Below are 14,231 nucleotides of genomic sequence, written 5' to 3'. Positions count from 1 at the left end.
GTGATGGCATTTATCTTTATACTGAAGAGTGTAACACTCAATACACAGCCTTGAGGGACTCCACGTTCCTGTACAAAAGAACAGGAAAGTGTCGAACCCACACGAACTTGGAATCTCCTGTCCATTAAAAAATTTTTAATAAACATGGGTAGATGGCCACGTAACCCATATGTATGGAGGTCTTGCAAAATGCCATTCCTCCATGTTGTGTCGTAAGCCTTCTCTATGTCAAAGAATATTGATACAAGATGTTGGCAGTTGAGAAAGGCTTCTCTGATAGATGTTTCAAGACGAATTAGGTGGTCTGTGGTGGAGTGTTGTCGACGGAACCCACACTGGGTGGGTGAGAAGAGGTTGTTTGATTCAAGGAACCAAACAAGACGAGCATTAACCATCCTTTCTAATGTCTTACAGAGACAGCTCATCAAAGCAATTGGACGGTAGTTTGAAGGAATCTTGGGATCTTTCCCTGGCTTAGAGAAAGGTAAAATAATAGCCTGGCACCAGGCATCAGGAAAAACATTCTCCTGCCAGATCCGGTTGAAAACAATCAGAAGGACATCAAGAGAAGCAGAAGATAGATGGTGCAGCATGTCATAATGAATATCATCAGGTCCAACAGATGTACTGGCAGACCGATGAAGGGCCATTTTAGTTCCACCAGGGTAAAGGGACAATTATAGTCAAAGAACCAGTCAGTTCGACAGGAAAGAGGTGATCGCTCTGCCTGAGACTTGATGGCCAGGAAGGTGGAGGAACAAGCAGAAGTGCTAGATACCCGGCAAAAGCTTTCACCTAGAGTGTTAGCGATGTTCCAAACATCAGTCACCTCCTGACCATCAGAGAGTAAGATCGAGAGGGGGACAGAATTGTAGTAACCATTAACCTTTCAAATCCTGTCCCATATGATCTTGGAACTGGTGGTAGAAGATATGCTGGTTGTGAACTTAATCCAAGATTTCTTCTGGCTTTGACGTCTTACCCACCTAGCATGTGCACGGGCCCGTTGGATGCAACCCGGTTTGAAAGTGTGGGATATCTACGAAAAGTATCCCAGGCCAGCTTTTGAGCCTTCTGTGCTAAGTGGCAAGCAGGATTCCACCACGGACGAGGATATCATGGAAAACGTGTCGAGGTTTTAGGAATACACTGAGCAGCTGCATGTGTAATACAGTCAGTTACCACTGCTACACAGTCGTCTATTGATGGCTGATTTACGATGGCAGGATCAAGTTCTGCGAGAGCAGTGAAAGTGGACCAGTCTGCCTAATCCAGCTTCCACCGGGGCACGCGGGTAGGGTGGCATCGACCATGGTCAGTCTCTCTCAAAAGGATCGGAAAATGATCACTGCCTAGTGGATTACTGTCAACCCTCCATGAAAAATGGTAGAATAATGAAGGGGAGCAAACTGAGAGATCAATAGTGGTAAAGGACTGACTAGGTGCATGAAAGTAAGTGGAAGAACCAGTATTGAAAAGAGAAAGATTGTGATCAGAGAGCATCCGCTCTACAGATCGGCCCCTCCCATCTATAATAGCACTTCCCCAGAGGGGATGATGTCCATTAAAATCCCCTAGGATTAGAAATGGAGATGGCAACTGTTCAACGAGAGCATCAAAATCTGATTGATCATATGTCTCTCCAGGGGACAGGCACAGAGAACAAACAGTGATGGTATGACCCAAGGAAACACGGATGGCTACAGCCTCCAAGGGTGTGTTGAGTGACAAAGACAGGGTGGGCACGTGTTGATCAACCAACAGTGCCACCCCTCCATGTACTCAACCATCACACAACCTGTCATTTCTGTACAGAGAAAACTGCCAAATGGAGACCGTATCAGCAGTTTTGAGAAATGTTTCTTTTAAAGAAAGACAAACAGGATGGTAGGAAGCAATCAGCATTTTGATATCATCCAGATTAGAACGTAAACCTCGACAGTTCCATTGTATCAAGGTGGACATTTTTAAGAACAGGTAGGTGAAGTGGCTGGAGAACCCTTCGGTTTACGACCACGTTTTTTTCTTTACTGTCTTTAGTCGGAGGAGGTCTATCAACCTCCATGGATCCTGCTCTGGGTTGGGTGGGCAGGTTTTTGTTATTGGAAGGGGAATCCAGTGACTGAGGACGCGAACGAATAATTGTTTTGTCTCTTGTGGTAGGAGAAAAAGATGTATCAGAAGAAATGCCTGTATTTGAAACTGAAGGACGTGGATCTTGAGGTTTGTTGGAAGGTATGGGAGGAACAGAGATGGGTGTGGAAGTCAATTCATCAACCTTTTTAACCACGGAGGTCAAAAGGCTTTTCATTTGTTTTGAAAACGATTCTCTTGGAGGCACAGAGAGATCTGTCTGCACTCCCACTGTAGTTGTGGAATGAAGTGCAGCAGCATATGTTCGAGATGGAGTTGTGGACAGCAGTTTCCGAGCCTCAGGATAACTAATGTTATGTGTCGTTTTCAAACGCTGCACCTCTTTTTCCTCCAACCATTTTGGGCAAGAATGAAAGTAAGAGGGGTGAGAACCATTGCAGTTTACGCAATGTGGGTGCATGTCACAGTCATAGGCATCGTGGTCCTTGCCTCCACAACGAGCACATGTCAGGGAACCACGACAAGATGTCTTTGAGTGGCGAATCTCTGACATTGGAAACATCAAGAGGGTTTGGTATGTATGGCCGAACCCTGCAAATGAGATAACCTGCCTTGATGTTGGCAGGTGCACGTGGTGAAGTAAATGTTAAAACGAGGGTATTTGTTGGCAGTGTAACTCTATCTTTGCGAGTGGAAATGCGCCTCACTGCAGAAACTCCTTGAGTGGAGAGACCAGCGAGAATCTCTGACTCGGGAACGTTCTTCAAATCCCTTTCAACAATAACTCCTCGTGAAGAATTCAAGGTAGCATGGGGTGTAACCTCAATAGGTATATCCCCAATTGCCTTTGAATTCAAGAGGAGTTCACTGTGTTGGGATGTGGATGTTTCAACCAATATGTCACCAGATTGAAGTTTCTTTACTGACTTTGGAGAGCCAGCAAGTCCCTCTAGTCCCTTTTGAATAAAAAAAAAGGGGACATTTGCCCTAAAGGTTTTTCCGAAAAGAGAATGTAATATAAGAAAATGAGGTACGTGTGTTACTGATGTTGAAGATTGCTGTTCTGAGTATTCAAGATGTGGTCGCTACCCATTGACTGTTTTTTTACAATTTTATTTAAATTTTTTGGAGGATCCATAGGAAAAGGAAAAAATTTCAGTACCCACTGACCCCACCCACCATGGAGCCCTACAAGGGGATGCACTACAAAGTCATGCAAGAACAATGCAGCAACGCCAGGGTTTCGTGAGCACTATACCCAAACACCAGCATCAGGCACAATGTCCACAACACCCGTTGAGAACTTCCAACACTGGTACTTGGCTGACTCTAGCCCAAGTGGACCAGCCGATTGACCCAAGGGAGGCCACCCAAAGGCCGCCCGTCTACAGGAATTCGAGGCCAAAGTGGTGTGTTAGGGTTGTACCCCTCAACCACCAGGATCCTCTCCTTCCCTTCACGGGTCGCCACGCACGGCAAACACGTGGGTGGATGTTTAGATCCCAGAGAAGGTAACCAGATAGAACAGAACCTTCCCTGGGAGGTCCCCTCACCACATACAGGAATCCACACCGAGGGGGTCAAGTGACAGATCCCATATAGTTACAGTATATAAAATAAAATGGTGTCTTATTGAAAAAAAATGTTTGAAATGTATTTATGAGGTTTTTAAGAGATTACATAAATATTTGAGATTTTTGGAATGAAGAATAGTTTTTTTCAATCATAACATGAAATCACTTTGTACTCAGACTAGTAACGAAACAGACTATATGTTCACAAACAAATGTTAGTAAATATATTTCAGTAAAAAAATCTGATATTTTGTATATAAAATTACTGTACTCTTTACTAAAAGTATAACATTTTGTGAAGATACACATGCTGTCTTAAACATTATAGTGCAAATACTTAATGTGTGCAAATGTGTAGATGAACTCGTGTATGTTATATCGAGCCTATAGCAAGTGTTAAAAGATATGATAGTTTAGCAATTTTCCACTTTCTGTAACTCCAACTGTGGTAATCCAAACTATCACACATTTTTGTTTGTATGTCCTCTTGGACCTTTACTTCAAATACCAAATGTCAATGTAATCCATTATGGAATACACAAGAATTTTTTCTTCTTCTTTGCATCAAAAGTATAGAAAATTTGACAGAAAACAAATATACCTTTCAGATTTTTTTTTAAATTTCATATGCTGATATATATTTAAAACCTACAACAAGGTGTCAAATGTGGTCTACATATAAGTCACATATGCAAAGTTATTTAACAAACACTACTCAATTTTGATGAAACTTTTTCCACATGCCTAAGCAAAATGTCATGTGAATTATTGGTCTGAGGTTTTATTAAAGCTTCAGCTTAAGCAATTAACATATGTAATGATGCTTGATACAGCTGTGAAGAGTACATACAGTTAATTAGAAGAAATTGTTTACTGAGATCCCATGGGATTACTATGACAGAAGTTATTGACACAGAGGAAAACTATTACCACCATACTTTAATGGAAATTTTTTCTTATATGATACTAGAAAAATATTTTTATTACATGATGTGCAATCCTCAAATTCATGAAATTTTTATCCTATATGCATGTATATTTGCAATAGGGGTCAAGGTTTGCAAGTTTTACCTCTGTTACCTGTCATGGAGAACTTTATTTTCTCCATTCTCAGGATGCAGATGTGACATCATGAATATGTCACATGCAGATTTTAAATGCACTGGCACAATGGGTAATTAAAAATAATCTTTCAACTTATGAAATAGTAGAACTTATCTTCCAAAAAAATAATGTTCAGACTAAATAAGTAAATCTGGAAGCATCGTTATGATCACTTGAAACTCACTGTGACAAATAATGCAAAGGTTTGAACCCAAAACAAACACATAAACCTATTTGTATGTTTTAAAGAATCTGGTTGGTTCTATAAAGTGCAAGTCTGTTCCAAATAAAGTGGTTGCAATTCTAATATTAATGTTGGTTACTACTGAGCATCTCTTTCTTTTTTCTTACTTAGGTTTGAAAAAAGTATGGACAAAAAAGTATTGAGCATGCAACTTAAAGGAATGAAATCAAAATTGGTGACCAAACTTTCAGCTATGTTTATAGCACTAATAAGAGTTTTAAAGTAAATATTCATTCATTAATTAGCCAGACTAAGATGTATTTTTTTTCAGCTTAAAACTTGATGGTGGGTAAAAGAAAATACACAACTTAGCTAACTAGTGAATAAATATTTGCTGTAAAACCTTTATAAATGCTACAAGTGTAGTTACTAGTTTGGTTGCCAGCTTTGATTTCATTCTTTTAAGTAACTTGCTCGATCCATTTTTAGTCACACCTTTTTTCACATCTAAGGCTTTTTTTGATTAAATACACACACACATATCATAATAAAAAAGTACAACTTTTTAACACAAAACATAAAAAGTTTTATTTTGATGACTTGTCAACTCGTATAAAGAATTTACGTCATTGTAAAAAGAAACAAACAATACTGTTAAAGTCCAAATACCTCTGACAAACTGGCAAATGCAATTATAACTAATTATGCTTGTCATACAACATTAGTACTAATTCTATTATGTTTCTTATCACTATCTTCATCATCTAATCCCTTAGGTAGTTTTGAGAATTAGAAGAGTGTATAAAAACAGTATTCTATCCACATTATATTTGTCACATCTATTCATAACAATCCATTTCACTCAATCCAGAGCTCTTCAGGCCAGCCAATATACAATGAACACATTAGTGGTCTGAATATTATTTATACGTGCCATTTATTACAAGTTATAAATGTGTGAATGCTTTTTAAAGAGTTGGCAAAACATTATTATAATTAATTGTACTTGTCATAAGACATTACTATTAGGCCCTTTATGTTTTAAAATTCTACATTGCTTATCTAGTCTCTTAGTCTGTTTATGTGGATATTTCTCACAAATGTTTCAAATAACTCTCTACCATGCCTATACCTAACAAGTAGTAAACACTTCAAAAAAACATTATCAATAATTTCAGTTTTTAAGCCATCTAATTAACTTCTTAAACAAAGTTTTCCATTACAAATATAAATTTCTGAAACATAATAAAAAAAACTACTTACTGCCTACCTTCTCCAGAACATTCTTAACATACATGGGGTATTCAATAAGCAACAGAGCAAAAGTACTGATGATGTGTAACATTAATATTACCCTACATTTCAGAGAAGTTAACTGCATTCAATTGCTCTAAAACAATTTTTTTTAAGAAAATATAACAGGCATCATTTGCATTCCTGAAACATCTGTTGCTTATCTAGAAAGCCTCAGATGCTGTCATTCTGTTTCAATATTTACATGGAAGATTACAAGAACATGCCTTCTAACTGTCTTGAGACAATTTATGGAAGAAATTACTAAAAATACCTATGATGATGAAATCTACTTCTATACTGTTGAAGCTAGAAAATTGTTATTTCCCTTTCCACTTGTAAATTTCATAAAACAAGTAGATTGGATTATTTTTGTGTTATATATATATATATATTTAACAATGAAAATATCAAAAACTACATTAACACATGACAGTGATTAAGTTGATTCTTACACTATATTTGAAAGTGACAGTAACTTTTTGACAGGTTATATTTTTTTTTCCTTTCTGAGTAAAATTCAAGCTGCTAGTTTCACATGCCAAATTTCAGTTGCCTAGTTATTAATCCTGTTACAACAATCATAAATTTTTTCAAACAACACATACTGTTTTCTTTTATGAAAAATTATAAAATAAAAAAATGTTAATAAAAATTTAAAATAAAGGTAATGAGTGTTACTTAAGAGTAATATGCAAAATATAAATAGCTTTTATGACCACTCCACCTCAGGTCATTAGATGAATATCCTCAATGTTAACAGTGGATTACTTTCATAAATCTTTTGTAAATATAGTCAAGAAACATTATTAATCTGAAGTACTCCTTAGATTTGAGAAAGCTAAATACTTTTGATCAATCATTCTTTGAAGCAATAATTTTTGTTGTTAAGTTATTAAACTAATTTCATTCCCAAACAACATAAATGTAGGTCAATAAAAATGAGAATTTTAAGCTTTGATATTAAGTGTAACAATCTAAAGATTTAGATTTGCATATCAAAGCAACAATAACATTTGTTTAAACAGTATTTGCAAAGGCAAACCTGAAACTGAACATAAATAGATTGATATTATGTAATAAAATATCTTAGTTGAAGTTGCTTTTCTTAATGTTTTTGAATTATTGTAATCTTTATGTAATACTTAAAATACATAAACCAATAGTAGACAGCTATACTTAAAATATTATTTGCAACTTAATAATTACAAGACAGAATAATGATCAGTATTCAACTACTTTCTTTTATTCTACATGCATTACAAACTATATTTATGGATAAGGGTTAGATATAAGTGGTTTCTTTAGGCAGTTTGGAGTAACATAGTAGTAAAAACTAGACAGCTGAAATATGCACTCAGTACATCTCCATTTGATCCTACAGACTTGAGCTTTATTCTACTTGGTATCCTTATTTTAGTATTCCCAGTATTACATTATTTTTGCTATGTTAATAGAAACAAAGGTTTTTAACAATTTAACAGAAGGTGGTAATAACACTTCTTAACATTTTCAAAACTTGCTAACACAAAAAAGAGAAAAGTATTACAAAATGTATTAAATATTACCAAATACATTTATACAAAATTATAAGCAACATCAGGGATGTTGGCAACAAATAGATTTAGGCAGTTAGTGGTATTTGCTAATCAATCGATGGCTCCATCTGTCAATAACAATTAATTATCAAATTAGTACAGCAGTCCTCAAATCATGGTTGCCTTCTCTCAAGTCAGTAGTTAAATAAAAAAAAAAAACATTGGCAGCATATGCTGTAAGCCAATTACCTTTCTTCTAGTCAGCAGTTTAAGGAAGTTTATTCGTTTTTGAAATTTTGCACAAAGCTATACAAGGGCTGTATGCACTAACCATCTCTAATGTACTGCCAACTTTTAGGCAACTCTTTTACCAACAAGTTGTAGGAATAACCATCACATTATAATGTCTCTGTGGTTTAAAGGATGACCATGTTTGATGTGACAGGAATTCAAACCCACAACCCTCAGATTACGAGTCAAGTACCTTAACCACTTAGCCATATCGGACCAAGCTTAAGAAAGAAAAAAACATGTTGGCAACAAATGCTGGTAGAAAGTTGCCTCTCCTAGAGTCAACAGTTCAAAATTAGTGACAGTGGCAGATAACCTTAATAGTTTGCCATAACAAGTTTGGCAGCAATAAGAAACAAATCAAAGACCCTCAAATCACAAAAGCTTAACAAACGAAATAAAAAAACAAATTGTGAAGATAAAAGAGAGCAGAAACACAAACAGTCTATTCTCCAACTCTGCATTGAACAACAAACAATCAATACTTCAACTGCTTGAACAGTTTGTTTAATCAAAAATAATAACAGTTGAAAACTGAATTTGATGATTTGATTACTTTTGTGACAATTTATTTAATTGTAATTTAGATTAATCGAATGATACAATAAGTGAAAACACTGAAAATAAAGACATTAATTTTGATTATTTGATTGCATTCATGACGGTTAATTTGATTACTGTGTATAAGTAATCAATTATATTGAGTAAATCACCCAGGCTTGGCTTATACAACACAATGCTGGATACAAAAGTATTACTAAACAAATTTAGAAACTCAGTGTTTAATACCCTAATGAACATGTACAAAATAAAGATGCTTCACTAACCCTGTGGCACATGTAGCTTTTCTGCCATTTTTTGCCAATGTAAACCTAAAATATTCCAAATATAACAAGGTCTTAAACCTATTTTATTATTTTCTTACCTAGAGTATTCATAATGTTCAATCATTGTCATCTCTAATAACTCACCTAAGTAACAGCTCTGATGAGTGCTTTAAAATACACATATACATTGTCCTTATTGATGTCTAGATAATTTAACTTAGAGCTTTAAATCAATCTATTATTTACATTTACCAAAACCCTATCGATTTAAAAAGGAAAATAGAATTGGTTAAAAAAACTAAGATAATTGAAAACAGACAACCAAGAAAGTTGCTAACATTAAGTGTTGTGTGCTTACAGAGATACAGGCATTGTCTCACCAGATAAAAGTCTCACCAGGTTTTAGAAAAAAATTGTAATGTTTCACCCATATTATTTGTATATAGTCTACCTTTTTATTTAAGTTGAAGACATCTTGAAAGTTTGTTTGCAATTATAGGTCTGTTTGTTTCAAAGTTGATTATTTCAGGAAAATTACTTCAAAACAGTGTTTATTTCCAAGTGAGAATCTAATTAGGAAGATAATTTGGTAATTATAACTTGTATTTTTCAAGATAAGAAACTACACATTGTTGCAAAATATTTGGCACTTTATTGCTCAAAATCAACATATTAGAAAGAAATGGTTCTATTTCAATAAAACAATTGTCAAACACATTTTTCAGTCAAATACAAGAGGTTAAAATTTTTCAAAAAGTGATGGGAAAACAGCAAAGATAAACTAGTATGAAAAAAAATTTTGTCTGAAGACAAAACAAAACATAAGACAATTTAATTCATGCCAAGAAAAACTTAGAGCAATTGTTCACAATTAAAACACTGTTCAAAAACTTCTTGAATATTTATAAAAAATCAGAGAAACTTTGGTAGTCAACTTCACTTGATTACCACATTCAAGAGTTAAAATTTTTCACAAAGTATGCATCTTATGCTTTATCAAAGTATGCAACATTACAAGCTAGTTTAAGGCAAGAGTCAGTAATCATAAGGGTGAGACACTGTCCTGGTTTCATGCCTATCAACAGTAATCCTTACCTCAGCCAGGTTCTAAGAAAGTAATACTGTGCTGGCCCAATTATAAGGCAGTGATTTTTAAATTAATAATTAGTCTGTAAAATTCATGGTCAACTTATAATCATGGCTGGCCAAAGGTCCTTTCTCCCAACACTATCTTGTCACACTGCTGAATGTCCAGATTGAAACCATCTATTTTTGCAAACCAGATGTTTCTTCCAGGTCATTCCTAATTCTTGCAACTAATCCACCTGCCAGACGTAGTACTGATTTTATGGATCTAAAAATAGGCCATTATGACACACAATGTCTTTCTTTCCCATGGCTTCTGAAAATTGGGATCACCTTATATTCAAGATTCCCCTAAAATCAAGGCCAATGTGATGTACACTGAATCAAATTTAGTATCATTTCACACACAAGCTTAAAACAGTAAAACAAAAGAACTTAACACAACTTACATGCTGTGTTAACTGCTGAGGCTTCTGCCATGTGGTGGTATGGTTAATGTGATTGATGTAATAGCTGTAAATGAGAAATATATACTGAAGAACAACATTACAAATACATGAGACATGTAATACAAACAAATGTGCTTATTTTAAATTTAAGCTCACTAGCTTTCTCTAACAATAATCCTGTTACTAATTATACTGTAACATTTTTTTTTCTTCTATCAAAATCACAAAAATTTACATAAATTGAAACCCCACAAATTTGGTTAAACAAATATACTTTGAATTTCACACTAAACTATCCAAAGCCTCATTTAAATAACAGAGAATAATTATTTAAAAATAATTTAAGCTCAAGTCTAATTTAAAATGTGTAACTGTTACAGATCACAGATGACATTCTTACAAACGCCCAGAATTTAGATCCACTCGCCGTTCCCATCCTGGTGGTAGTGGTGAATGACTAGCTTGGTTAGATTTCGATTTGATCGGTCTGTGTAAATACATAAGCTAGATATAACTGAAGCAATTCACACCAAAAAACATTAATACTACCAACAAGTACTGCGTATTGGAATACCAAAAATACGGATTCTGTATTATTACACCAATCTTCTACTAAGCCTATTATCTCTCAAAAAATTAAAATGGACTTTAATCAACCTTTGCCGTAAGAAGTTGTTTAGGAACTAGATCAGTACGTTTCAATAAGCGTTTCAATAAAAAGTATGACAAGCAAAATGATTTAAGATTTAGATTTAGCATTATTCAACACAGAAAACTAAGTGTATTATCAGAGAAAATAGTCTAATAGTAAATAAATTCGTAACAAAAGAAAAACCAAAAGAAATAGAGGTAAGTCTATTGCCTACTGATATAAAAAGCCTTAATCAACTACTCATTTACGCCACTATTGCTAAGTTGTTCCACAAACTAAGTCAGTCATTTGTTTATTTGCCTGCTTGAAGTTAAGCAAAAAGCTACATAATGGATTATTCGAGCTCTGCCCACCAAGGGGATTGAAACCCAATTTCTAACATTGTAAGTTCGCAGAAATACCGCTGTGCTACTTGAAGGGGGTGCAAAATTCTACCAACCTGGCCATAAAAGATATATTCAATGCACAAATATTTGTAGTTAAATCCCAAGACATACAAAATAAATTTTAAGTCTTAAAAGTAAAAGCCGAAAACAAACATCGGAGCTTTGATACCCCAGTATCTATTATCATTTAAGCGATATAATATTATGACAAGTATAGTCAAGTCTACATAAACTCCTTAGCCTTTCTGGTCGATTGCGTAATTTCTTTCTATACACAGTGAAGTTCTTCTATTTTTATTACTTCTATTTCACATAATCAACTTTGATATTGACGAAATTTTTATTTCATCAATTAAAAAGTCTTCCTGTGAATCATCTGTAAGCAGTAGCTTTATAAGGGCAAAATTCAGGATTCAATTACTGCAATGGGCATAGCGCAAATAGTTTACAGTCTAGCTCTGCGCTGAAACAACGACATCGTCTAAAAAAATTAATTGAGTTACAGCGTTGATTGTAATAATTTTTCATAGCCATTTTTTCATAAGTGTCATCTCAAAATTTTAGAAAATCCTGAAAACTTTCTGGAAATTATTGAAACTATATTATTATGAATTACAGACGAAGCAAGTTTACATGGTGGAATGTTATCCAGCTTTTTCTTACACTTGCTGGTATGTTTGCTATAAATATAAGTTGTTTAATATAAATCTGAAATGTGTAAAGAAATAAACATTACAATTTTACAAGTTAAAGTACTTCACTTTAATATTGTTGTAAGCTATAGTTGTAATGTTTTTACTTATTTCTTGGATAGAGGGCGTTGAAGTTAAGGTGTGTTTTCTTATAGCAAGGCCATACCGGACTATCTGCTGAGCCCACCGTGGGGAATCGAACCCCTGATTTTAGAGATGTTAAGGTAGGTCAAAAATGTCTAGAATGTTTTTAGTTGGCCTTAATTTCTTTTCTGCAAAGGAAGCTAAATTATAAATATATGATAATTGTTTCAAGAATAGGGTTGGTTAAAAGATAGTCAAAATATAAATAGATTTTTTTTCAAGATGATAGAGTATGACTCAATCAGTGTGTTTTCGTGAAGTTGTACAAGTAAGTTCATTTTTACGTTAGTTATAGTGCTAGTAGTATTATCAGAAATGTGTGAACATCAAGTGTAGCACAGGCCTACAACAAGTTACGATAGGTTACAAGTGGTCAGCTTATAGAAATGTTTAAGGAGGAAACAAAGTAACTTGTTTCCGTCACATTTACTGCACGTTGAATTGTTTTCACCAGCTAAGTTAAAAAAAAAACCGTCAACAAAAGAACAACGTTGCAACAACATAAAAAATACATATAATAGTTAATATAAAATAATAAAAAGAGAAAAACAACATCCTATATCATATACACACACCTAAATATAAATATATTTAGCATTTGTGATTCATCCACACATAACCGAGAGGTTTCCTCCACAATATTTGGTATTTTACCTGTTGTGTTAGTAGCAGAGCAAATAATGATAATACTCACAAAATGATTTACTCTTACATGATATTTCAAAGTTTTGAGAAAAATAAATTAAACATTTTCATATAGAGTAGTAATTCTCATTCATCTTGTTTCACTTAAAATATTTGAATTTGTCAAACGTAATTTACAGATCTCTGTTTTCACAGTTATTATCATATCCAAATACGGTAACAAAAATCATCAATATTTTCTTTAATTTCATTTTCATCCAAAAATAAAATACTAAAAATCCCTTTTGTTTGAGAATTAAGAGTGTGTAGTGGTTTGTATAGAAATTAAAATCTTACAAAACCTCTGTTGTTTATACAAAAATTAACTCTTCTCATACTTAATTTGTTATTAAGCAAAACTCGATTTTTAGCACTATACGAGTAAGCTCCTCAGGTTTATAGCTAAACCACCAGGAAGCAACTATACTTAATAAAAATAAACTTCACTGGTACGTTATACATGTCTTTGTATGATTAAATGAAAACCATAAACATATTGGATACCCTATTCCCAATGTAGTTTTTTTTTTTTTATCTCTGCATTATAATGGTTAAATAATTTGTTTATAATGCAAACGATCAAAATAGCAAACCGTGAAATTCTTTCACCCTTTTACATGCGATGAAATACGTATTTCGGCGTATGTTTCTTTATCTATTGCGAAACTGAACTCAAAGACTGGTCGGTTGTAATTCTTAAACAACTTAATGCGGTTAAAAACAAGCAAACAAATTATTGCGCATGACGACCAATAATTTACTGGAGTTAAAATGTTATTACTCATTTATTTTATCACAGTTATGAGTATAAAATAATTGTCACAATAAATTTAGTGCTCATTTTTAACTGTTATATGTAATTAGTAAGCTTACTTATGTTTCACGAATTTTTAATTATGATATGCTATTGTGAATTTAACTATATTTCTAAATTCTCTTAGTTGCCTTAACGTTGAAAAATCCAACTCAATTAGTTTACAGTTGGTAATGAAACACTTAGTTTGGTACCCTCCTATAACGTATTGTGTCATTGTAAACTTATTTTTTATAGTTATTCAGTTCTGTGTCTAATGAAAGACACCACTATACTTAAATAAATGTGAAAAAACACGATACAGAAAAACTTGATTTCAAAATGCATATTCATAGATCAAGGAACTTTGTTTTAAATTCATGATGGTTTAGTTGTTTCAGAGCAAAACCACATAGGGTTATCTCCTGTTTCCACCGCGG

At 33.9% G+C, this 14,231-nt stretch overlaps 1 protein-coding gene across 2 annotated transcripts in view; it reads right to left on the bottom strand.

Annotated features, from left to right (window-relative positions):
- Window positions 1–11,247, bottom strand: part of LOC143230855 (uncharacterized) — a 58,664-nt gene extending 47,417 nt beyond the window's left edge. Inside the window, exons 1-2 of one of the 2 annotated variants that reach the window (XM_076465117.1) lie at window positions 10,841–11,247; window positions 10,441–10,504 (exon numbers count right to left, since the gene is read on the bottom strand). In XM_076465117.1, the coding sequence (XP_076321232.1) occupies window positions 10,441–10,504; window positions 10,841–10,941 (165 nt within the window). In that variant the 5' untranslated portion in view covers window positions 10,942–11,247. The remainder of the gene's footprint in view (window positions 1–10,440; window positions 10,505–10,840) is intronic. The other variant, XM_076465118.1, reaches the window with a different exon arrangement.
- Window positions 11,248–14,231: the final 2,984 nt, after the last annotated feature.

The sequence above is a fragment of the Tachypleus tridentatus genome, chromosome 10, assembly GCF_004210375.1.
Source record: "Tachypleus tridentatus isolate NWPU-2018 chromosome 10, ASM421037v1, whole genome shotgun sequence".
NCBI classification, from domain to species: Eukaryota; Metazoa; Arthropoda; class Merostomata; order Xiphosura; family Limulidae; genus Tachypleus; species Tachypleus tridentatus.
The sequence above is the reverse complement of the archived record's forward strand: the minus strand, read 5'-3'. Positions and strand labels throughout refer to the sequence as shown.